This window comes from Typopeltis vanoorti, chromosome 20 (genome assembly GCF_054136105.1).
Source record: "Typopeltis vanoorti isolate ZY-2024b chromosome 20, IOZ_Tvanoo_1.0, whole genome shotgun sequence".
Lineage (NCBI taxonomy): Eukaryota > Metazoa > Arthropoda > Arachnida > Uropygi > Thelyphonidae > Typopeltis > Typopeltis vanoorti.
In genome coordinates this window covers 88947711-88975253 of record NC_143568.1, presented here as the reverse complement: position 1 = coordinate 88975253, position 27543 = coordinate 88947711, and the positions used below count along the sequence as shown (strand labels likewise).

General features: G+C 36.9%; 1 protein-coding gene across 1 annotated transcript in view; it reads right to left on the bottom strand.

The window, feature by feature from the left end:
- LOC150095635 (dynein axonemal heavy chain 8-like) overlaps positions 1–27543 on the bottom strand; it is a 2108518-nt gene that overhangs the window by 613097 nt on the left and 1467878 nt on the right. Inside the window, exon 63 of the mRNA XM_090409931.1 lies at positions 11098–11266. Coding sequence (XP_090266057.1) covers positions 11098–11266 — 169 coding nt within the window. The remainder of the gene's footprint in view (positions 1–11097; positions 11267–27543) is intronic.

Genomic DNA, 27543 nt, shown 5'->3' with positions numbered 1-27543 from the left:
CAAGGAGTTTGAGTGTGTTTAAGATATGGTAATATGAGATGTGTGTGTGTGATAAAAGGACCTCTCCCAGATGAGTCTTTGACTCCAATGAGGTCTTGGGAAATAATAATAATAATATATTTTAAAAAATTATGTTTTTTTTTTTTAAATAAAAAAAGAACTAGGGGCTCACAAATTTCAGAACAATTTAACAAAGGGCTCAGGCCAGTCCCCGTGAGCCCCTTATGGCTCACCACTGGTCATCACTCTAGTGGGTGCAAATGCTATTGCCACTCACAATATATACCAGACACAGAATTCATTGGAAAAAAGATGAAAGTTTTACACAAAAGCTAATTTTTATTAGAAAATATAATAATAATAATAATAATAATAATAATAATAATAATGAGTGTCTGACTGAATGGAGTCAGAGAATCATTGTTGGAGGTGTGCAAATCTCATCAAACCATGTCATATTCAGTACATTCAGACAATGCATTCCACTCACCATGCAAAGATTCTTCTCCTCATTTCTTTGCTCATACCCTCTTTACAGTTTCCAGAGCTAGCCTCTTGTTCTACTCCCACTCCCATTCTATTAATTTTTTTTTCCATGTTAACCTGGTAACAATCCCTGCTGAACTGATATGTCTCAATTATATCTTCTCTTCTCTTCCTATTCATGAGGTTTTGCATATTACATTCTCTGAATCTCCATATACTCCACATTCAAAAGATGACTACCTTTGTGAATCTTTTCTGGATCCTTTTTAGCATATCCTTGTCATCATTAAAATTAAGTGATCAAATCTGTGCAAAATAACCCATATGAGTCATGATCAAGGTCTTATACAATGGAATCATAACCTCTTTATTTCTGTGTGGGATGGTCTGCCACATTGTTGCCATTATTCGATGAGATGACTTAACCACTTGTGCATTGTGGGCCTGAATTTCAGTTCCTTGTCCACCACTAACATTCCACAATCTCTAATTTCTTCCAGCTCCTTTAAAGTTTCACAACGAAGTGCATACTTTGCATCCCATCATTGTAAATATTTTTTTCACTTGGTTATAAATTAAATTATACCAGCCAGCTTGTGTCTTACATGAAGCAGAAAAGGAATTGTCAGTGCCCTTGACCATAGTGTTTAATTCAAGTCTCAGCTTTGGGCTAGTCCCAAGGGGATGGATTTGAAAGGAGATCACATGGAATTCTAATCAGTAAACTGAAGCACATGGGGATGGATATAGGGTTGGTGAGATGGATAGGAGGGTGGCTGATGGAGAGATATCAGCGAGTAGTTTATTCAGGAGTAGAGTCCAAATGAAGGCCTGTGACTAGTGGCATGATGCAGGATTCTGTTCTTGGACCACTGCTATTTAATTAGTTCATTAATGATATAGGAAAAGATGTGAGAGGAACTGTTCATTTATTTGCTTATGATGCAAAGTTGGGTAGAGTAATAGTGAATGCAGATGATGATGTCAAAATTTTGCAGGCTGATTTGGATAGATTGGAAGACTGGGCTAAGAAGAATGGATGTCAGTTTAATGTAGCAAAGTATAAGGTTATGCATTTCAGAGTGAAAAGATTAGCAGCAGTATACCACATTGGTGGAACTGTACTCCAGGAGATTGACGAAGCTAGAGATTTGGGAGTGTTGGTGGATAGTGAGTTGAAGTTTAGGGGGCACATAGCAAAAGTGGCGAAATCAGCTCATCAGATCACTCGGTTACTGAAGAATACTTTGAAAAGCAGAGACAAGGAAGTTATTGTTCCTCTTTATCGAGCCTTGATAAGACCCCATCTTGACTACTGTGCACAGATCTGGGTGCCAGGGTTTCTTCTTGATGTAGAGGTAGAGAGGATCCAGAGGAGAATGACCAAGATGATAGCTGGACTATTGAATGAACCTTACGAGAACAGGTTGAAGATCTGTGGGTTACAGAAATTGGTTTGATAGGTGGAAAAGGGATGATATGATTGAGACATTCAAATTACTGAAGGGTTTTTACAAGATTAATTCAAATTAAATTTTTCAGAACAGGTCTGGTGGTGAGAGAGAACTAGTAGTCATCCATGAAAACTAAGCACGAGTGTAGTTAGCAAGGGTGTTAGAACTAGGTTTTTAACTTGAAGAGTGGTGAATGAGTGGAATAAGTTGCCAGAGTTTGTTGTGGGTGCTATGACTGTAAATTAGTTCAAAGAAAAGTATGATAGATACTGTGTGAATGCTGAATAGTTGTTCTTGACATGATGTTTAGGGCCTCCCTTGATGAGACTAAGGGGTCCTTGGAGTTACCTGTAATAATAATAATAATAATAATAATAATAATTAAAAATGCCAAGAAATTATATTCTTGCTAAATCAGTTATTCAAGTGTAAGCAAACAAGCTTTGCTTATATAATTTCTTTGAATTTTTCATTTCATTCATAACCAAGTGAAATCTTTTTACAAGAGTATTTTAATAGTAATGCATTATTACACCTTTTCACTACTTGTATATGAAATATATACAACTTCTGCATTACTTCAACTTGGGTGTATCTTCTGAATCTTACTCCCACTTATGTGGAAGCTTGTCAGCAGCATTATTCTGTTCAGGCGATTCTTATCTCTATGATAGCCTAAACTCGTTATTGTTCCTTCCCTCCCTGCACTTCAGGATGGTCTCCCTCAAGCATGATAAATGGTGGTTGTAAAAGATGTTGAAACATGAGACAAATGTTTAGAATGTTTTGATTTTGAAGATAAGAAAATAATGCAAATAATAATAGGAAGGCAAGTTAAAATGATGTAAATAGAAAGATTCCTAATGGAATATCTCAAAAATAATGATAATGTAATGAATCAAATATTCTCAAAATGGAAAAAGGTCACAAGCATCAAAAAGAGTATATCTTCAGAAGATCCTAAATGGCATTTGGGAGAAGTCACATTTACTGCTGATATAAAGAAACCCATCCTTAAAGTATTAAAAGGAGAGGAATTGGTGGCACTGATAGCATCAGCCTAGTCAAATATTATTAGGATCACTGAGAGGTGGTTGACAGAAGAGGATATTATAACAGGAATAGTAGTAGCAGGGTACAGCATTTTTCGGCAGGATAGAAAGGGAATGCGTGGCGGTGGAGTACTGGTTATGATAAGTGATGACTTATGTCCTCTAAGAGTGGAGGCTTTGGAAGGCAGTGACACTAATGATTTTAAAAACATGTGATGTGAGGTAGAGATAGACAAGATGGGATATTTAGTGGGGTGTTGCTGCAAACCAAGGAGCATAGAAGGTGGGAACCAGGAGATGTTTAGACAGTTGAGCTTGGCAAGTGCAAGAAGAATATTGTTATGGGAGATTTTAACTACAGCAGTATAAATTGGGGAGAGGAAGATGCATGTAGCAATAATGGAATTGAATTTCTAGAATTCTTGAAGGACAAATATCTTAGGCAGCATGTAATAGAGGGAACAAGAGGTGCAAGAGTTTTGGATTTAATCATAGCATCAGAAGAGTTGATAATAGCTGAGATCACATCTCTCCCACCAGTTGGAGAGAGTGACCATGTGGTTTTGACTTGAAAGATGAATAGATATGCAGGAGTATCTAAGAGACGGGAACATATGTGGAATTATAAGGCAGGTGATTATAATAGTCTTAGACATCAACTTGGGGAAGTTTCATGGAGGGAAGAATTGGAAGGCTGGGATATCACTATTGCTTGGGAAATTGTGAAGGAATATTTGTTATCAGCAATGGTAAGTTGTATACCATGAGTGAAGAAGAGGACACAATTTGGAGTAAAGTGGATGACAAACAATATTAAACAGGAATTGCATGTGAAAAAGAGGCTATGGAAAAGATATAAGGAGACAGAAAATATAACGGTAGAAAAGCTGTATTCCACAAGTGAAGAAGAAAGAGGATACAATTTGGTGTAAAGTGGATGACAAACAATATCACACAGGAGCTGCATGTGAAAAAGAGGCTATGGAAGAGATATAAGGAAACAGGTGAAGAGCAGATGTATGAAAAATATAAGACACAGGCTAGGAGAGTAACTAGTATAGTAAGGAAGGTGAAACTGGAATATGAGAAGAGATTGGCCCTAAGATCCAAAGAATATCATAGGGAATTTTTTAGCTATGTGGCCAGTAGGAGGAATTGATTGTTGAAGAATGACATTGTGGGATAAAAATGGGAATAGAGTGACTGATGAAGAGGACATAGTGGAATTGTTCAATGAACACTTTATTGGTGTATTTCATCCTGGAGGAGTAAATTTTAATATTAGAGGTATAGAGCAGGTTCGAGGTTTAGATATGCAGGAGGAGAATGTGTTTCAAATACTGAGTACTCTGGATGTCAGTAAAGCTGTGGGACTGGATATTTCACCATGAGTTATGAGAGAATGTGCTAAGGAACTGACAGTTCCTTTGACCTGGCTTTTCAATGAAAGTCTGACTACGGGAAAGGTGCCCATGGAATGAAGGTAAGATAGTGCCATTTCATAATGGCGATAGCAGATTGGAAGTGTCTAATTATAGGCCAGTTTGTGTGTCAGCAGTAGTTGTTAAGGTCTTGGAGAAATTAGTTAGGGACTTTCTACAACACTGGGCAGATGAAGGTAATGTTATCTGTGAGAGTCAACATGGATTTGTGAGGGGGCACTCTTTTTTCAGTAATATGCTAGCCTTTTATCATAAAGTTACAAGAGCAGTAGATCAGGGAAAGGCATATACTGCCATTTTCTTGGATTTAGTGAAGGCATTTGACAGGGTGCCACATGATAAGCTGATATTTAAGTTGCAGCACATGGGTTTGGATGTCAGGTTGGTCAACAGGATTCAGGATTGGCTGTCTGATAGGTATCAGAGAGTTGTGTATGGTGGGGTAGTTTTAAGGAGGCAGAGAGTTACAAGTGGGGTCCCACACGGCTCAGTACTGGGACCTATACTGTTTAACCTTTATATCAATGATATTGTCAGTGGATTGAGAGGTGATAGTCAGTTGTTTGCAGATGATGTGAAGCTGGGAAGGGTTATTAGTAATAGTGCAGATGTGGTAACCTTCAAGTGGATTTGAATAAACTAGACAAATGGGGAAATGAATGGGGATGGCGGTTTAATGCAGCAAAATGTAAGGTCTTGAAGTTTGTAAAACACTGATGGGATGCTGCATACTCTATTGGAGGAGCTATACTGGAGGAAGTAGAGGGGACAAGAAATCTTGGGTTGATGAGTGATAGAATATGTCTCCTAAACTTGAAATTTAGGAGACATATTGCAAGACATAGTGGTGAAGGTAACACAGAGGATTGCTGGAATAATGAGAAGGATACTGACCAGCAGTGATAAAAGAGTTATCATTCCATTGTATAAGACTCTGATCAAACTACACTTAGACTATTGTTCAGATTTGGTCCCCAGGATTTGAAGGGGATAAATTAACTGTGGAAAGGGCACAAAGGCAGATAACAAAGATGGTTTCAGGACTGTACAATGTTAGTTATGAAGATCGGCTGCGGGAATGCGGACTGCAGTTTGGTGGATAGAAGAAGGAGAGGTGATATAATTGAGACTTCTAAGCTATTGAGAGGTGGTTACAGGGTTGACACTGGGGAGTTCTTTTTGCTTGGTTAAACAGCATGAAGGAGTGATGACAAGGGGCCATCCCTGGAAGTTAGTTACAAAAGGAAAACTGTGAGCAAGAGGGTGAGGAATGCATTGCCTGATAGACTGGTGAGAGCGAGAATGTTCAATGAGTTTAAGGAGTGATATGATAGACTTTTAGTTTCCTAAAAGGGACTCTCATGATGTGTCTTAATAGACTTTGTGTTTCCTAGGAAGAATCTTCTGCGACGAGTCATTTGACTCCATGGAGGCCTGAATAATAATAATAATAATAATAATAAAGAAATAGTTGGAGCCAAGAACATATTTTCATTCATGCGCTATGGGGGTAAATATATGGTGGTTAAAAGATGTTGAAAGATGAGACAAATGTTTAGAAGAGTTTGATTTTGAAGAGAAGAAAATAATGCAGATCACAATAGGAAGGCAAGTTAAAATGATTTAAATAGAAAGATTCCTGATGGAATATCTCAAAAATAATTATGATATACTGGATCAAAAATTCTCTAAATGGAAAAAGTTTCTCAAACATCAAAAAGAGCATATCTTCAGAAGATCCTATATGGCATTTGGGAAAAGTCACATTTACCACAAATATGAAGAAGCCCATCCTTAATTTTGTAAACATCGGTTCCTTGTGTGTCATAGTAAACTATCCAGGTATGCAGAAATAATTATTATTATTATTAGTAGTAGTAGTATTAAAGGCTGCTCCATGGAGTCTTTAGACTCATCGAGGAGGTCCTCATCATGATGAGGACTATCCAGTATTTGCTCAGAATCAATCATACTTTTCTTTGAACTTATTCACACTTGGCACCTACAGCAGCCTCTGGCAACCTATTTCAATTGTTCGCCATTCTCTAAGCAAAAAACTAGTTCAACAGCCTTACTAACTACATGCTTGCTCAGTTCCCAAGGATGGCCTCTAGTTCTCCCACCACCCGAACTGTTCTGAAAAATTTCCTCTGTATTAATCTTGTAAAAACCCCTTCAGTAATTTGAATGTCTTAATCATATCACTCCTTTTTCCACCTGTCAACCAATTTCTGTAACCCAAAAATCTTCAACCTGTTGTCGTAAGGTTTTCTTGTAATTATGTTGCTGAAGAATAATTTTATTACATCACTGGAATCTTATTATGAGTCAGTTCCAGTTTTGTAGGTTTTAGTGCTAGAAGAATTCCTAGGTAGCAGTGATTTACCATCAAGTAACAGCACCTCTAAACTGGAACTGGTAAAGGATAATAAACTTCTAATATTCTGGGTAAAAATGTTCTTCAGTCAACTAAAAATAAAATGATTTTAGTAATTAATCCTCATGAACTCCACCTAGTACCTATTGATGTAACTTTGTTTGTATACATTTGGATAAAGGATATTGCCAAGAATATAAATTCTTAGCATCTTTAATTTGTAGTATAACCAAGTGAAAAAACTTTCAACAATTCAACCAACCATGTTTCACTTATTCCAACAATTTTTAGGTAAATACAAACCTAACCTAACTCAATCAGTGAGACCATTTTATCTCCCTTATTTCGGATGCTCCTGGCATGGTATTGATTGGATTGATTATAGGTCTATAACCAGTCCTACTCATACCATTTTTTAGTTGTAATTTCCTGACCAAGTCATTCCCATTAATATTTATCACCATTTACCCTATCTATCTTCTGAGATTCACCTACACCCTTTATGTCCAAGCCATCCCATTTCTATGCTGACTATCATCATACATATATTCACTAGTTCTTTCAACATCCAATCTCTTTATATTCTCTCTTTCTCTCTGTCCACCCTGACTGTACCCCCCCCCATTTCCTATGCATCTCGCATTATTCTCTCAGCATCATCTCTCATGCAACTATTATTCTCTAATAGTGTAATATCATATACTTCAGCTGCGACTGAGACATGAACTAATATATGCATGATTTATGACTCATTATTTTGATTCATCTTCTGAATGTAGTTAACATTCTATCTCCCTGATGATGTCCATGTAATGTTGGTTGAAATATATAGGAGCTTTTGAATAAATTCAATATAATTTTTGTTACATGTATAAGCTTTGAAACTTATTTTAATGCTACTATTCTCATTTACAACCACTTCAGTCACACCAGTTCCTGTCTTCTGATCTTTTGCTTTACCTCTTACTGCTCTGCATTCTTGCTCACATTTCTCCTCCTTGCAACAAAACAGTCTCTCTAGGTGACTAACAGCAATTCTATTTAAATGCTCCCTTTCACATTTCTGTAAATCCATCCTTTCTTCAAATGCATCACTCACATTTGTCAACTCCTCTCTCTTCTCCTCATACAGTGCTGCTAACATACTATTCATGATTCCCTGTTCTCCATTTCAACTAATTACTATCACACTTTGATAAATACTGGCTACCTTTCCAATGACACTGTTATCTTTCACTCTCCTGAACAGCCTTCTTGTATACATCCTCATACGGTCCTTATTTCCAACCAAGTCATTTGTTCCAACAACACATTTGTCATCTGCTTCTGATCTCTGATTCATCAATTATTCTGCTAATTCTCCTTCCTTAAAGACACACCTCATGTAATCTCGCACCACACCTCTAATAACGGAGTCTTCATAGATCACTATTCTCAAGCCATTTGTTGTCCCTTTTTGTCTGATTTCTTTTGTCCCAATCTTTGCATTCTTCCATTTTTACCCACCAAACTTAGACTTCACACTCCGATCAACTAATTTTTCTACTCTTGCAGTCTCACAATTACATTACATGTCAGTCTGTCATTCATTTCTTTCATTACCTCTTTCCTACATTCTGTAGGATTTCTGCACAAGCAATAGCAAACCATGTATATAAAATACTTCTTTCTAATGATTAAGGATAGTAAAGTTATTAGAATATAGTCAGTTGAAACTTTAAAACATAATCAGTAAAATAACATGCCTCTAGTGAGAGGAAATCTCACTAGAGGCATTCATTAATTAAGTTTAATTCATTAAGAGTCTTCAGAGTTATATTGTAATCATAAAAATCTGACAGATGATATTGTAATGGGAATAGATATGAAAGATACAGTATTTTTTGCGAGGATAGAAAAGGCAAGAAGAGAGAAGGGAATGCTGATCGTGATAGCAGAAGAATTAAGTCCACTTAAAGTAGAGATGAAAGGAGGAAATAATTGCAATGGTTATGAGGCAGTGTGGCATAACATGGATACTGAGAGGAAGACATATTTAGCTGGATGTTGTTATGGGTCTGAGAATATGGAAGGTGGTGATGAAGAAATGTATAAATAACTGTGGATTAGTGAAAAAAGGAAGGGATTATTATGGATGATTTTAATTATGGGGGGTATAGACTGGAATGAAGAGATAGCATTTGGAAATAAGGAAAATGAATTTCTCCGAGGTCTTGAGAGATAACTATCTCAGGCAGCACATAAAGGAGGGCATGTGAGGATTGAGAGTTCTAGATCTGATAATTTCATCAGAGGATGTGATTGTGAGAGAAGTTTCACATTTTCCTTCAGTTGGTGAATGTGATCATGAAGTAATCACCTGTGTTCTGTAGTCATATGCAGACTTTTGTGAGGAAAGGATATATGTGGAATTATAAGGCTCATAATTATGACAAGCTTAGGAGACAGCTTGAAGCTATAAAGTGGAATGATGAGTAGAGCGGTAAGGAAATAAATGTTGCATAGGAACTGACAAAGAAATATTGTACATAACAGCATCAATGTTTGAATGTATTCCAAAGGCCACACAGGCTGAATAAGGTAGATGTAAAATGGATGAATGTGGAGCTTAAGCATAAAATCTGAAAAGAGAAAGCACTTTGGAGGAAGTACAAGATGAATAATGGTTAGTTAGTTTTTGTAAAGGCCGTGAGTCCCTTTTATGGGGAAGTACGGCACCATCTCAATCTTCCCTAATTTTATTCGGGCTCAGGAGCATCATAGGTGATGAATCAGGCCTATGGCTGGATCTTAAGTATTCCTGATTGTAATCTGTGTGTGTTCACTGGGCCGGTTTGCCTGCTTGTGGGGGAAAAAATCCCAGATAAACTGGGGAGAAAAACTCTGCTGTCCATGCCCAAGACCGGCTAACTTAGCTATGTCTGAGAAAGATCCTTAAGCTCCTCATGTCTTTGACGAGAATCGAATTTAGGGCAACCCTTTCAGTGGCTATGCGCTTCACAACCAGGCATATGGTTGTGAAGCACATTGCCACTCAGCTAACTGCACAGACTATGAATAATAGCAATAATCAGTCACATCAAGAGTATAAAAGAACAAGCCAGAAGAGTGATTCAGTAAGGAAAACAAAGGTAGAGTATTAGCAGAAATTTGAAAATCAAGCAAAGAAAACCCCTGGAGAGTTTTTATGTGGCAAGTAGAAGAAAGAACAATCACGGTAAGATGAAGTTAATGGATGAAAGTGGTAGAATGGTAACTGCTGCAGAAGACATTGTTGAAGTATTAAGTAATCAATTTATAAGTGTGTTTCATCCTGGATAGGGAGGAATCATGAGGAACTTAAGTGTAGAGGACATAGGACAGGATGGCTTAATTGTGAGTGTGCAGGTGATATTTGAGGAAATAAATAACCTTGATGTCAATATGGAGATAAGATTTGATGCCATATCACCACACATCTTAAGGGAATGCTCCAGAGATTTGGAAAACAAAGATGGGATGTAGATTTATGCTTGGTGGGATATATTGTTGGAGGTGGAGGAAATATGGGATCTTGAGGTGATGGTGGATAAGGATCTAAAATTTAGAGGGCACATTGTCAAAATTGTGAGGACAACATAATGAATTCTGGGAATAATGCAGAGGACACTGACTTGTAGAAGTAAGGAAATTCTTTTTCCATTGTATAAGGCTTTGATTAGGACACACGTGGACTGGTCTATCTCAACTAAAGATGAGTTAGCCAGAGTCTCATATGGAGATAGAGAGTTTTTTCACCCAGAAACTCAGGTTTTTTGTCCCTCAGGAGAAGAAATCTGGCCAGTGAACACACACACACACACACACACACACACACACACACACACACACACACACACACACACACACACACACACACACACACATACAGTCATAAATACATACTTAATTCCCTCTTCAGGAGGGCTCAACCAGTCCTAACAGATGGGGGGGACCCCATATGAATGAATAAATAAATAAAACCTCTGCTCTTACTCTTGCTGGATACTTTATACAAAAATCAGGGACAGTGAGTGTTACATTTAATAATCATGTGATGCTTTATGAGATTTTTCCTTAGGAGTTTTACCTGTTGTACTACTGAATATAGGTCATTTAAATAAATGAGAAATGCTAGATTCAGCACATGTATAAGTACGTGTAACACTTTCAAAAACATCAATTATAAATTGTATGTAGGTTATTTATAATTGCTTTTATTAAATTAAATATCAAATCAATATATTTAAACAACAACAACAACTTACTGTTGCAGCATCTGTTAAAGCATCAACAATTTTCAGATCACTGGTGAATGGAATCCCACGAGTTTCTAGTTCTTTTTGCCAGGATGAAACCAACAGATTTCGGAATTCTTGATTAAATGGTCCAGAGTAGGAAAGAAATCCAGTACATAGCAGTGCATCACCAACCAGCCTAGAAGCACAGACATATATACCACACATATATATATATATATATATATATATCACTGAGTAGCCATTTTATTAAGAACATATAAGGGTCAATAGAGACACATAAACTCTTATTGCTACTCAACACAAAAACTAGGTGTTAACACACTAAAGAAATGGGGATTTAAAGATTTGCGCCAATGAGCAAGCAATTAAGCACTAATTCAAAATGATCAGCAACTAGGTTTAATAGAGACATGCACATTAAACATAATATCATTTTTAAATAATGGCTTAACACATGTAAGAGAAAATTAAATATAATTTATTGCTCCTATATATTTCACTCAATATGTCATGAAGTGCAAGGGAGACTTTTTTAAATGCAGTTTACCAAAATGTCAGACAGACCTCCAGTAATCATCACTCTAAGAATAAGGTTTTAAATGTTGTTACTAGTTTAAGTTAAGGGATATTACATCCCATATTGTTTCTTAGCCGAATGAGAAACTCAAAGAGTTTCATGCCGAATATAGAAACTATATAAAGTTTGGCGATTTTCTGAGCGTAAGCAAAATACCTGGATATTGCAGCAACTGACCCTTCAGGTAGTGCAAGCTGAGGCAACTCATAGCAAGGGTGGAGCAAGCTCTGATCACTATTCTTGATATTTACTCATAATGTGAACTTAGCTCCTAGGAGCTGTATTACTGTTCAACATTATGAGAGAAGGTCACTACCCAGACCGGTTTCAACCTTTTTTGAGGTCTCATCAGTGAGTAGCTAGACCTAGTTAATACATCCAAAGGTGAAGCCTTTGGCTCTTCATATATTAGTAGTTGTTACTAGTTTTTCTGCCTGAAAGAAGCTCAAGACACATTGAGCAAAATATATAGGTGAAATAAATTATATTTAGTTTTCTCTTATATGCCATCCTGGTTGGCCGAGTGGTTGGCGTATCCGCTCTCCACCCAAAAGGCAGAGGGTTTGAATCCCACTGTGGGCATGGATGTATGTGATTGTCTGTGAAAATACTAATGGTGGTGGTGGTCAGCGGTAGATGGCGTTGCTGTAGTTGCAGTTCGTTGTAGTTGGTAGATTGAGTGGTGGAGACAGAGATTGTAGAGTATGCCCTCCCTTGATGAGTCTTTGGACCCTGCAGGTGTCATGTAATAATAATAATAATAATAATAATAACAATAATTTTAAAAAAGTATGGTGTTCAGGCTAGTGTTAGTTTCTCTATGTTTCGAAATTATTGGACTTGTTTCTAACTGTAACATATTTAGGCTGGCCTGGTTGATTGAGTGGTTAGCGTATCTGCTCTCTCCAGCCAAAAGGGGCTGCAGGTTCAAATTCTGCCATGGCCATGAGTATTTGTGATTGTCTGTGGAAACTAGTGGTGGTGGTAATGAGCAGTAGATGGTGTTTGTGTAGTTGCAGTTTGTTGTAGTTGGTGGAGACAGAGTTGTAGAGTAGGTGCCTTCCCTCGATGAGTCTCTGGACTCCCTTGAGCATGTAATAATAATAATAATAATAATATGTGTGAAGCTGTTATTTATAAATTATATCAGCAGCATAAAATGGCTACAGCAAATATACTATTAACAAAATTCTTCATAGGACTTCACCTAAAAATAAAAACAAACCAGATTACAGTAAATCTGCAGCCATTCCATATGTTAAGGGGATACTAGATAAAATAAACAGAATATTACACAAATAAAACTTTAATGCCACTTTTAAACTTCCTGCCAAATTAAAGAACTTATTCTACTCCTCCAAGGATCCACTTTCTCCAATTGCTCACTCTGAACTACACCATAAGTGCACCTACAATTTGCTTTATATAGGTGAAACTGGAAACATAATTCCTCTCTGAAAAAAAGAACATAAATGACACAGTAAATTTAATAACTACAGTAAATCTGGCCTTTCTGATCATGCCCCGAATACTCTACATAGACTGGAAAGGTGCACCAAATTGCATCTGTAATTTGCCCTATATAGGGGAAATGGGACACACAATTGCTATCAGAAAAAAGGAACATAAACGACACATTAAATATAATAACTATGGTCAAGCTGGTCTTTCTGTTCATGTCCTGAACACTTAACATAGAATTGACTGGAAAAGCACCTGTTGTTCACATCACACCAAAACATGGCATGAACTTAAATTTAATCAGGCCTTGTTTCATCACCCTAATCTTAACAATAATGATGTTCTAAAAATCCCAAATATATGGAAGGCACATATTCTACCCATAGAAACTTTCTCGCTAAGAGTTAATTGTAAATAGAACCATTGATAATCCAGGATCCTAAATCTAATATAACAATTGTCATGTTAAATTAGGACACTATTTTCACTGTAACAAAACTATCTATATGAAAGAATGTTCCTCTGATGTGTCTTAAATAGAATATAGCTTTGATGTAGTAAATTTATTTTATTTCATTTCATTTCATTTATTTATTGTATTTTATTTTAATTTCACTAGAGGTCAGGCCAGTAGAATAACATTTGATCAAATCATTGTCTCTTCAGCATACTATGCGAAATATAATTTAGCTTGTCTCTGCATATATATTATAATTATTATTAACATTTTATCTCCATGGAGTCAGAGACTCATTGTGGGAGGTACTCACTATTGCATACAATGTTCATCCAACTGCATCTTAAACTGATTCAAAGTGTCCACATCCACAACACACTCAGGCAATACATTCTACTCACCAACCACCCTCCATGCAAAGAACCTGCTTCTCACTCTCTTGCTAGCAGCCTCCTTATACAGTTTCCAGCAATGACCCCTTGTTCTACTCCCCTCTCCCATTCTGTGAAAAATCTCTTCTATGTCTACCTGATAACAACCCCTTACCAGCTAATATGTAATATCCCCCCCTTCCCTCCTATTCACGAGGCTCTGCAACTTGCATTCTCTCAATCTGTCCTCGTACTCCACATTCCGAAGACCACTGACTACCTTTCAGAATCTTCACTGTACCTTTTCCAACATATCCTCGACACCATGAAAACCCGGCAACCAAATCTGTGCACCATAATCCATATGAGGCCTGATCAAGGCCACATACAATGGAATCATAACCTCTCTATTTCTGCATGTCAGTGTTCTCCGCATCATTGCCATTATTCAATGTGATGTCTTCACAACTTGTGCAATGTGGCCCCTGAATTTCCGGTCCTTGTCCACCATCACTCCTAGATCTCTCACCTCCTATACTTCCATTAAAGTTTCCCCACCAAGTGTATACTTTTGCATCCTATCGTTGCATACCAAATCTCAAAACCTTACACTTGGCAACACTGAACTGACAGTTCCACCTACCACCACCCAACACAAAAACTAGGTGTCATTAATACTCGAAAAAACAGGGCTTTGAAGATCATCTGTGAACATGCACTGAAAGACAAATTTAAAGTTATCAGCAATATTTTTCTAAAAAATGGTTGCAGCCAAAACACTATGTTTTTTATTTAGGTCTACAAGACCTCAATCAAAAACAAAGATAAACCAGACAACAATAAAACTGTAACCATCCAATGCATTAAAGGGGGAATCAGATAAAATAAACAGAATACTACAAAAATACAACATTAAAGCCACCTTCAAACCTCCTGCAAAATTAAAAAGCTTACTCAACTCATCCAAAGACCCACTCCCTCCACTGGCCCACCCTGAAGTATACCGTATTTATTGCACCTGTAACATACCATATATAGGGGAAACAGGACGCACAATTCCTATCAGACAAAAAGAACATAAACGACACATCAAATATAATAACTATGGTGAAGCTGGCCTTTCTGATCATGCCCTGAACACCTTACATAGAATTGACTGGAAAAGCACTAGTTGTTTACATCACACCAAAACATGGTATGAATGCAAATTTGAGGAAGCCTGTGAGATTATTATCAAGCACCCCAATCTGAACAATAATGATGGTCTAAAAATCCCAAACATATGGAAGGCACATATTCGACCCAAGGAACCTTCCTCTCTAAGAGTAACTATAAACAGGACTGTAGATAATCCAGTATTGTAAATCAAAAATAGCAATTGTAATGCTAAAAAAGGACATCATTGTTACTGAAAGAAAACTATCTATAAGAAAGAACGTTTGCTCATGTTATCATAAATAGAATTTAGCTTGAATGTAGTTTCTAAATAATTAATTAATTTGTAATTTTTTTTTTCACTAGAGATCATGCCAGTAGAATAACCTGTGATTAAATCATTGTTTCTCTAGCTTACTTATGTAATGTAACTCAGCTTGTCCTGTATATTTGTACATGCTCCAGATGATGATCTTAATATGAAGATCGAAACGTCGGGACATTAAAAGAGCTATTTATAACACGGTTGTAAAGTCCATAATTTCTAAAATGAATGCTGATCACCATGCAACACTAAAAGAAAGGTGTTGAAAATTTATTTATCACTAGGTTAGACTATAATAGATTTAGTTTAATCCTTTATCCCAGTGAGAGCAAACAAAGTTTGCGCCTGAAAATATCTTCAGGACTAAATATAGTGTTGTACTATCTTATCCAGTAAGTAGTGCAACACCAAGGCAACTCGTAGTGCCTGGTAGCTTGCTCCACCTTTGCCACGAGTTGCCTTGGTGTTGCACTACTTACTGGATAAGATAGTACAACACTATATTTAGTCCTGAAGATATTTTCAGGCGCAAACTTTGTTTGCTCTCACTGGGATAAAGGATTAAACTAAATCTATTATATACTAAAAGAAAGGATCGATTCTCTTTATTTCCTCAAATACCGCCTGCTCACTCACAATTAAGCCATCCTCTCCTATACCCTCTACACTTAAGTTCCTTATGTGTTGAGGGCATAGTTCCACCCTGATCAGGATGAAATACCCTTATAAACTGATACCTCAACAATGTCATCTGCAGCAGTTACCATTCTACTGCTTTCATCCCTTAACTTCATCTTTCCATGATCATTCTTCCTTTTACTTGCCATATATCTAAAAAATCTCTAGGGTTTTTCTTAGCCTGATTTGCCAATTTCTGCTCATACTCTACTTTTGTTTTCCTTGCTAACTGAGTCACTCTCCTGGCTTGTTCTTTATATTCTTCATGTGACTGATTACTATTATTCATATTGTACTTCTTTCAAAGAACTTTCTTTTTCCAGATTTCATGCTTAAGTTCCACATTCATCCATTTTACACCTACCTTATTCAGCCTTTTGGCCTTTGGGATACATTCGTATATTGATGCTGTTATGTATTTCTTTGCAAGTTCCCATGCAGCATTTATTTCCTCACTGTTCAACTCCTCATTCCACGTTATAGCTCCAAGCTGTCTTCTACACTTGTCATAATCACCAGCCTTATAATTTCACGTATATCCTTTCCTCGCAAAAGTCTGTATATGACTAGCTACAACACAGGTGATTACTTCATGATCACGTTCACCAACTGGGGGAAAATGTGAAACTCCCTCTAACGATTACATCCTTTGATGAAATGATGAGATCTAGAACTCCTGATCCTCGCGTGCCTTTCTTTATGTGATGCCTGAGATAGTTATCTCCCAAGAAATTCATTTTCCTTATTCCCAAATGCTCTCTCTTCATTCCAATCTATACCACCATAATTAAAATCATCCATAATTACCCTTCCTTTGTTCACTAAGGAAGGGTAATTATATAATTTTATATATTTCTTTCACCACCTTCCACATTCGCAGGCCTATAACACATCCAACTAAATATGTCTTCCTCTCAACCTCCACATTACACCACACTACCTCACAACCATTGCTACTATTTCCCCTCCCCCCACTTCATGTCTACCTGATGTGGACTTAATTCCCCTAATATCATCAGTAGCACTCCCCCCCCCTCCCTTCCTGCCCTTTCTATCCTCACGAAAAATACCATACCCTTCCATTTCTATTGCCATTACGATATCATTTTCATTCAACCATATTTCACTTATTCCAATGATTTGGGGGCAAATAAACTCAATCACTGAAACCATTTCATCCCCTATATTTCTGATACTTCTGGCATTTGTAAACAAACAAAACAGTTCATTTTTAGGTCTATAGCCAGTCCTATCCAAGCCATATGTTGGTTGTGATTTCTCCACTGCACCTGCCAAATCACCTTTATCACCGCTTAACACATATACCTGCCCAGTCTCCACTTCTCCACCCACATTGCAATATACTTCATACACACATTCACTGCCACTTTCAACATTCACTCTCTCTATGCCATGTCTCCTTGTCCACCTGAGCTTCCCCCATTTCCCTGTCCCTCTTGCATTCCCATTCCCTCTTCCTCTCTGACATTACTACTGTTTCCACTGCCAAGCACGTCTGTCTCTTCAGTACCACTCTCCTGATTTTTCTCTTCATCTCTTCCTTCTGATCTCTGACACGCATCACACACACACACTGTACTTCCACACACTACACTTTCATCCAGCAACACTTTCTCCAGCACACTCACTCCAAAGCCATTTAAATATATATGTGTGAAGACCTTAATACGAAGGTCGAAATGTTGGGAAATTAAAATAATTATTTATAACACGCTTGTAGAGTCAACTGTGTAAAATGAAGCAATATCAAGGAAGTAAAAGGTAATAAGTGTAGTCCCACAGGGCTCAGTAGTGGGACCTGTATTGTTTAACCTTTATATTACTGATAATGTCAGTGGATTGCTGCGTGTGTGGGGGGGATATTCAGTTGTGTGCAGATGATGTGAAGCAGGGGAGGATTATTAGTAATAATGCAGATGTGTTAGCATTGCAAGAGGATTTGACTCAACTGGACAGACAGCCAAATGAATAGAGATTTCTGTTTAATTTAGCTAAATTTAAAGTCTTAAAGTTTGAGATACATCAATGGGAGGCTTCATACACTGTTGTAAGAACCGTACTGGAGGAAGTGGGTTGGCAAGGGATATAGGGTGTTAATAGAAACCTGAAATTCAGGGAACATATTGCAAAGCTCATGAAGGAAAAACCCAGAGTTCTGCAATACTGAGAAAAAAAAAAGCTCACTTACAGAGATAAAAGAGTTGTCATTCCATTGTATAAAGTCCTGATCAGACCACACCTGAATTACTCTGATTAAATTTGGTTACCAGGATTTGAAGTGGATAAATTAACCATGGAAAGAGGGCAGATGATATCTTGGTAAATTGAGTTTCTGAGAGATATATATCTTAATATATAATATATATCTTAAGCAGCATGTGACTGAAACAACTGAAAATAATATACAGGTTTTAATGTTTAGGATTTGGTGATAACTTCACAAGATGAAGTTGTTAATGAGGTGTTTACACTGCCACCGATTCGGTGAGAATGATGATAAAGTACCTGTTTGGGAAATGGTGAAACAAGAAAAAGTTATAAATTAAACAGGCCAAGAAATTATATTCTTGGTTTAATCCTTTAACCAAGTGTAAGCAAATAAAGTTCGAGCATGAAATCACTTCATGACCGGGCTACTCGTATATGGACATTTACAATGCTATGCGTTATAAGAATGATGAATACCTAGACCAGTTCCACATTTATTGATTTCTCGTTAGTTGGAGCCAGACTGAGAAATGATAGCAAGGTTAAGTCACATTTCCATATACAAGTAGTCAAATCTCTCTAATCCTGGGTATTTTAGCAATAAGGTGTGCCATTTGACTACTTGTACATGGAAATATGACTTCTGCATAACTTCAAACTTGGTATCACTTCTGGGTCTGGCAACTGCTGATGAGACCTGAATAAAGGTTGAAACCAGTCTGGATAGTGGCCTTTCCCATAATGCATAGCATTATATATGTCCGTGTCCGTAAGGCAATTGATGTCAAATCTTTAGCCACTATATACAAATAGCCCACTTGTGAAGTGACTTCACTTGTAAACATTGTTTGCTTACACTTGGATAAAGGATTAAACCAAGAATATAATTTCTTGGCATCTTTAATTTATAGTATAACCAAGTGAAAAAAAAAAAAAAATTGAATGAGAAAAGGTTAGTTAGTGCCTAAAATGGACATATGCGAACTGATGTATTGATGCATATATGAATGGATATATGAATCAGTACATTAGATAGATGAGCTGAGCAGAAAAGATGTTGGTCTAGGGAAATTCATAGGGCAGTATCTGATACAAGCAATGTATAACTGCATACCAAGTATTAAGCAAATCAACAGAGTAGGAGTGAAATGGATGAACAGTGAAATCAATCAAGCTGGTTTGGAAAAGAAAATGCTAAGGAGGAGGTACAAGACAGTTGGTGGTTATCTGATCCATGAAGAGTATACTGATAAAGTGCAGGCTAGGAAGGTGATGGGTATGGTAAAAAAAGAAAAAGTGCAGTCTGAGAAGAGATTGGCTGTTCAGGGCAAGCATAACTCAAGGGAATTTTCCATTATCTAGTAAGCAAGAGAAAGATTAACACAAAGCAAAGATCATACTTTGCTTTGAAATCATTCATATTCATGGCACCCACAACAGACTCTAACAACCTATTCCACTCATTACCACTCTCCAAGCAAAAAACCTAGTTCTAACACCCTTACTAACTACACTTTTGCTCAGTTTCCATGGATGGCCCCTAGTTCTCCCACCACCAGACCTACTATGAAAAATTTTCTCTGAATTAATCTTGTAAAAACTGTTCAGTAATTTGTATGTCTCAATTATATCATCCCTTTTTCTGCCTGTCAACTAGTTTCTGTAACCCACAAATCTTCAACCAGTTCTTGTAAGGTTGTAAGGTTTATTCCATAGACCTGCTACCATTTTGGTCACTCACCTCTGGATCATCTACCTCTTCCTCATTGCAAGAAATTTTGATGCCCAGATCTGCTCGCAATAGTCAATATGGGATCTTATCAAGACTCGATAAAGAGGAACAATAACCTGCATGTCAATACTTGTCAAACTATTCCTCAGAAACCAAATAATCTGATGAGCTGCTTTAGCCACTTTTGCTATGTGTCCCCCAAACTTTAACATCCTACCCATTAACAATCCCAGATATCTGGCTTTGTCAATTTCCTGGAGTACATTTCCACCTGGTAATCTTTTCACCCCAAAATGCATATCCTTACATTTTGCCACATTAAACTAATATCCACTCTCCTTTGCCCAGACTGCCAGTCTATCCAAATCATCCTACAAAATAGTGTATCATCACCATTACTTTTCAACATTTATGTCAATTATCTCCCCCATCTTTCCAGGAACTAGAAATTTTATCTATGCTGATTATCTTGCCATAGCTACTCAATCAAAAACTTTCAAGTCCATCGAAACTACTCTATCACTTGCCTTAAATAGTTTAACCACATATTATAACAACAATCAATTAAAACCAAACCCCCTTGAAAACCTAAACTGGCCTTTTCCAACTTAACAATAAAGAAGCCAACAGGAAGCTACAGATTTCTTGGGAAGGCTCTAATTTAGAATATTCCTGGAATCCAATCTACCTTGGTGTGACTCTCGATCGCACACTTTCATATAAAACACACAGAAAAAACGAAGGTAAAAATGAACGCAAGAGACAACATGCTAAGAAAGTTTACCTCCTCCAAATGGGGTGCAGACCCTAGCACAGTGAGATCTTCAGCCTTGGCCCTTTGCTATGCTTCTGCTGAATATACCTGCCCGGTATGGTCCAGATCCTGCCATGCTGAAAAACTTGACTCAGCACTGAATGAATGCTGCCACTTAATTATAAGATGCCTGAAACCAACACAACTAAAAGACCTATATATTTTGGCTGGTATTGCACCCCCCCTTCGATTCGTAGATCTGCATTCTCAGCTGATGAAAGAAGCAGACAAATGAATGATGAAAATAGCCACCCACTATTCGACCAGACCACAGTGCCCCAAAGACTAAGATCCCGACATAGCTTCCTAGCAACTGTTGAACCAGTTGTTAGTTGTTTGAACCAGAGACAAGACTTCAACAATGGCTTACACTATACCCTGAGAATAATACTGGTATTCCAACAGATGAACATCTTCTACGTGGTGCCCACTTGGACTAGAATACTTGGAAAAGCCTCAACAGACTTTGAACAACAGGATGCTGCAAACAAAACCTCATCAAATGGATTACCTCACTGGACCAGATAATTGTGAGTGTGGGGGAACCCAGTCGATGGAACACCTTCTTTCTTGTCCCATTCTTCAATCACCTTGCACAAAAGAGGACCTTATATTATTATTATTATTATTATTATTATTATTACCCCAAGACCTCATGAAGTCAAAGACTCATCTGGTAGGTCCTTTTATCACACACACACACAGCTCATCATACCATGTCTTAAACACACTCAAACTCCTTGCAGACACCACACTTTCAGTCAAGGCATTCCAATCATTTATAACTCTGCATTAAAAAAAAACCTGCCTCTCACTCCCCTACTCACACCTTCTTTATACAAGATCTCCCACTATTTTCTGTAGAACTTCTCCAGCATTGGTCCTATAACAACCTCTTACCAATTTGTAGGTCTCTATTATATCTTCCCTCTTCCTCCTGTCCACCAGACTCTGCAAATTACATCTTCTCAATCTTTCCTCATATCGACATTCCAGAGGTCAGAAACTACCTTAGTGAGTCGCCTTGCACAGAAAGAGCAGTTGATTGTGCAAGATAATGGAGGAACATCTGACCATATTTATTGCATATAACTTATGTATAGTTTCTTTCTTTCTTTATATTTTACTTATTATTCGCTGTATAATTCATCCATCAAATTTAAGCTGTTCTCATTTGTAATGTATCCTAATTTGTTGTAAATAATGTTGTACCAATTACTTACTACTGTACAACTTATGTTTGGATATGAAATAAAAATCCTGCAAAATTTTAAATCATCTGGATAAACTAGTGCTCTACCCATAAATTTAAAATACCAAGAAATTATATACTTGTTTTAATTATTATTATTATTCCTGACGCCTTCAAGGAGTCCGAAGACTCATCGTGGGAGGGTACCTACTCTACAGCTCATTCTAACTGCAACTACACCAACGCAATCTACCGCCCACCACCACCACTAGTATTTCAGCAGACAATCACCAACATCCATGCCCACAGTGGGATTCGAACCCACAGCCTTTTGGCTGGAGTGCAGATATGCTAACCACTTGGCCAACCAGGCTAAAAAATTTCATACAAAACTTTTATAGTTTCTATATTTGGCTTTGAAATAATGCTAGATTTAATATCCACTTGATTTATAGAATTTGGCATTGCTGAAATGAAGCTTTTTGGCTCTGTATTTTATTAAATGCTTTAATTATTTATGGGAAGGGGTGGCAAAAAAAGGTTAAACTGCACAAAAACTAAAACTTTATCTTTCCAATAAATATTAGTGAAATCGGTAAGCACAAGTGAAGAATTATGTCTATTAGCATGTTTTTTTTTTATCTATATCAGACTGTTATAAGTCCATTAATGGAAGTTTCTGGTTTTAACGACTTAATTACAAATAAACAATGTCTTGTTGGTGAGCAATAAATAATGATGAAAGCATTCCAAATTGCTACTGAAGTTTAAAAGCAGTATTCCATTTGCTGGATATAGTCATCTAAATTTTCACTTTTCAAAATTTTTGTAACATTTTTTTATGTTGCTCCACCTATGAAAGATTATTTGAACATCTATGGTAAATTTTGTACCACCTAAGATTTTTTAATTCTATTTTTTTTTTATGAATTTTATATATTTTTTGTATTTTTCATTTATTTTGACAAGTCTGGAAGCCCTGCTCTATAGATCAAACATACTTTTTGAAGCCACTTCAGGCGTCCAATAAACAGGGCAGTGGTCTCATATCGGGCAGTGAAATCATCTCCCACCTAAACTGATACACGTGAAGAAAACAATGTAGACAAGTTGATGCTAGTTAACATTATGGTGAAGAAATTAAATGTCCACAAGCAGCATATTTGTGCTATTTTTTGTGGGATTAAAAAAAAATGCAAGTTTTCGACAAGAAAAACATGCCACCTCCATAGGAGAATGGTTAATATATCTTCAGTTGCAAATTCTAATAAAGATTTCTTTCACTCTAAACCAGGGGCGTCCAACCTGTGGCCCATGGGCCTTGTGCGGCCCTGGACTGTTAGTAATGAGGCCCTATAAGATCTTAAACTTTTAACATCATTATGTGATGTGAAAAATATGCTGTCTTTCTTTCTTTCCGTTTTGATACAGGAATTTGAGAATAGGTTTCAAGATTTCAGAAAAAATTATCAATTATTTTGTATATTTCTGACTCCATTTTCAGTTGACATAAATACATTACCTTCAAATTTTCAAAGAGAATGTACAGAGTTGCAATCGGATATTCAACTGAAAGAAAAATTTGATCATGTCTCTTTGCTAGATTTTTATAAGACCTATCTTCCCACAGAACAAGATCCTTTGCTTCACAATCACACTTTATTCATGTCATCGCTTTTTGGTAGTACATACATTTGCGAACAACTATTTTCAACAACGAAGCTTACGAAGAGCAAAGTTAGATCAAAAATTTCTGACGAGACCTTGAGAGATCACAGCAAATTTAAACTGCTTCCAGTGAACCATTGATGCATTAGTTTCATGTAAACAATGCCAAATATCTCACTAGTTTATTCTGCCCTCCTTTTTCTAATATTATAAAAAAAAATTAAAATAAGAAAGGAAGTTTTGTTACTTATATACATTAAAACTATATTATACATTTTATATGCAGCCCAAGACAATTCCTCTTCACTTAGTGTGGCCAAGGCAAGCAAAAAAGTTGGACACCCATGCTCTAAACTGGTTTTTAACTCAGTTCTTCATAACAAAAGGCATACTGTCTCTTCTATATAGAGACTATAGAGTCTCTTCACTGCAGAAGGAGGTACAGATTAGACAAATTACATATCTTAAGTTATTACATTTATTTATGAAGGCCAGATTTATCAGGAGTAAAGGGAGCAGGACAGGAGAATTTCTGATCTTGATTGAGTTGATTTATCTGAAAATCACTGGTATAAGAAAAGCATGTTTGGATGTGATGTTGATGCACTACAGGAATAGAGAGTGAGAATCACAGCGAGTTCATTGAGAGCAGGAAGAAGTTGGGAGAGGGGTACCATTAATGATATCAGAGGAACTGTATCTACTGAAAGATATAAGAAAGGGAAAACAGTTAACAGTGGTTGTGAGGTAGAATGGTTTGAGTTGGTGATAGACAAAATGACATATAAAAGGATGTATTACATACTTTGAAATGTGGGAAATGAAGAAAAAGAAATGCTCAAACTGAACTTGTTTAGTCAACAGAGGTATCAGTGATTTTGTTTATGCAGATATAGAATGAAGATGGTAACAAGAAATATGCATTTCTGAAGTTTCTACAGAGAAATATGTAACAGAAGACACATGATAAATTAAAGATGCGAAGAAATTATATTCTTGGTTTAATCCTTTATCCAGGTCTGAGCAAACAATGTTTACACATGAAGTATCTTCACAACTGGGCTACTTGTATATAGAGGCAAATGACTTTGCATCAATTGTCTTAGTATCCCGTAATGCAAAGCACATCCCCTATAAAACTATGCATTATGTGAAAGACCACTACCAAGACTGGTTTCAACCTTTATTTTCAAACTTTAGAAGACATATGGCATCAAGACCATGTTGGATAAGATTACTGCATCAGAAGCTATTATTATTAATGAGCTGCCTCTGCTACCTGTTGGTAAAAGTAACTACAATGCACTCAGATGGGTTGTGGCCATATGAAAACTTCTGTAAGAAAAAGATGTGGAAGTACAAGGCAAATTATTATAGAAAGCTCAAGTAATATGCAATGAGCAATTGGAAGGAAAGGAGATAAATATTACTTGGAATGGGGCAGTCAAGGAATATTTAATAGCAGCAATATCTGAATGCAAAAAGTTGAAGTTAAATCATGTAGTTACAAAATGTATGAATGGTGAGGTTAAGCAAGACAATCAGGAGATAGGAATTGGTGAGGTAGTATAAGGAGCAAACTATGAAGGTGACATATTTGCAAAGGAAAGAGAAGGTAAAGTATGAGCGGTACTTAGACCATTTATCAACATTTGTCTAAGTCAGGTTGAGGCTACCATCATTGTGATGTGGAAACATTGAAGAGGGGTCCAGAAACAAGTGACTAAGAGAATATCAGGATTCTTGAATGCTGGCTATGGAAAGGGATTGAAGAAATGTGGACTGCAGAGTTTGGTGGGTAAGAGGAAAAGAGGTGATATGATGGAGACATTTAAGTTAGTGAGAGAAATTTATGAGATTAATCCAAATGGGTTATAAAAAGAGTAGAAGGCGAGAAGCAGAAAAACCAGAGGCCATTCATGGAAGTTATGTACAAGGCGGAGGGGGAGAAGAGTCCTTATAAACACCTGGAACAAAAATGATATTAAAACAACTGATATAACCACAAGAAAGAACATATCTTAAAGCCCTTTAATCCCCATGTTTCATCAAATTGTAATAATTTGTTCTTTTTCTTTTTAGGATATATAACAAGACATGGTTCTACCTCATTCATTCATGGTGATTATCACAACTTTTCAGCATACCTCATAAGAGTGTGGTGAATAGGGGTGTGAGAGTAGAATTTTTACATAGAGAATTGTCAGTGAATGGAATGCATTACCAGAATGTGTTGTTATTGCAAGGAATGTTAAGGGTCTTAAGATTTAGTATGATAATATGTTATTAGTTGAATAAACCTTCCACGATGAGTCTGCCGACTCCATTGAGGGTAAAAAAAAAAAAATAATAATAATAAGTAGTACAAGGTGATCAAAATTAAAGTATCCCTTTTAAGGACTTGTGGAGTGTCACTCAATGATCCAAATGCTGCAAAATTTCGCAGTAATACATTGTGCATCATGAGGATGCAATATCTAAGAGAAAAAAAAAAGGTAGTTCCAAAATTCAGCACCAGGGTCATTGTAAACACCAAATGCATGGAATTGGCATATTACACAACTCTCAGTAGATGCCAGCAAGGTTTAAAAAATGGACGTGGAATTTTCTCCTTCATTCTGGTTGTTATTACCATTCACAGTGATGGTGCTAACCTTGCCCCAATGTGTTTTGCTTGCGAAGCTATATTACCTTAGCAATTGCAATGCTGTTGCTGCACTCCACTGATGAGGTCCACTATCTCCATATGATCTGCAATGAATGGTTATTTATTTTGAAGAATTAGATCATTGGGAGTTAGACCTGGCAGAAGTTGCGAACCAATTAATTCACAAGAATGAATGAATGAGCAGGCCAATGAATAACAGTGTTGGTTCTTGCAGTGCACGTTGTATCAAGACACATGGATGTGCCTTATACTACGGTTTGGAAAATCTATGTAAGATCCTGCATTTCTACCCATTCAAGAAAACCCTGACAAAGGAGTCGCACCTGCAGGACTTTGAAAGTCAACTGACATTTGCTTTAACATTCCTTTCTTGAGTGGAGTTGGACGCTGTGTGGCCATGGATGATTTGGAGAGAGAGAGATGAGGCTCACTTTCACCTGAATGGAACTGTCAGTACCCAGGTATGGACTATGCAAAATCTGCATGCAATCCAACAAATTCAGTTACTGCCAAGAGGTCTTGTGATATGATAAACAATTTTGTTGTATCACAGCTACAGCAATGCCTGTGCATGGATTCAGTCATTTTCATGCATGATGAGGTTCCTCAAGAACTTTTCATGGAAGTTAGAGTGATTAGCCATGTGTTTCCCATTGCATGGCCACCTCATTCACCTGATCTGATCATTCAGCTGATAACTTGCCAGGACTGAAAGACAGCATAATGCAGCATGTGTACATTATCAGTCCTGACAGCTACATTCTGCCATTGAATACACTGTGCAAAGGGTTTGTGGTATACTGGGAAGGGCAGCACACTGACCAGACATCAAATAATAATGCGTTATTTACGCTTGTCTAATTTTTCTTTTTCTTACACATACATACACAGACAGGAAAATTACTATGTCTACATTCAGTACATCATACAATGCACCCTGGTGAATTTTGGAACTACTTTTTCTTCTTAGATATCACTTCCTCATGATGCACAATGTAGTCCTGTAAAGTTTTGCAGCATTTCACAAAGCCTTAAACAGGGATACTTTAATTTTTATCACCCTGTATATGCTTGATGGATTGCATCTGAATGGTTTTGAAGTTATTTGGAGAAGCATTGTTCAGT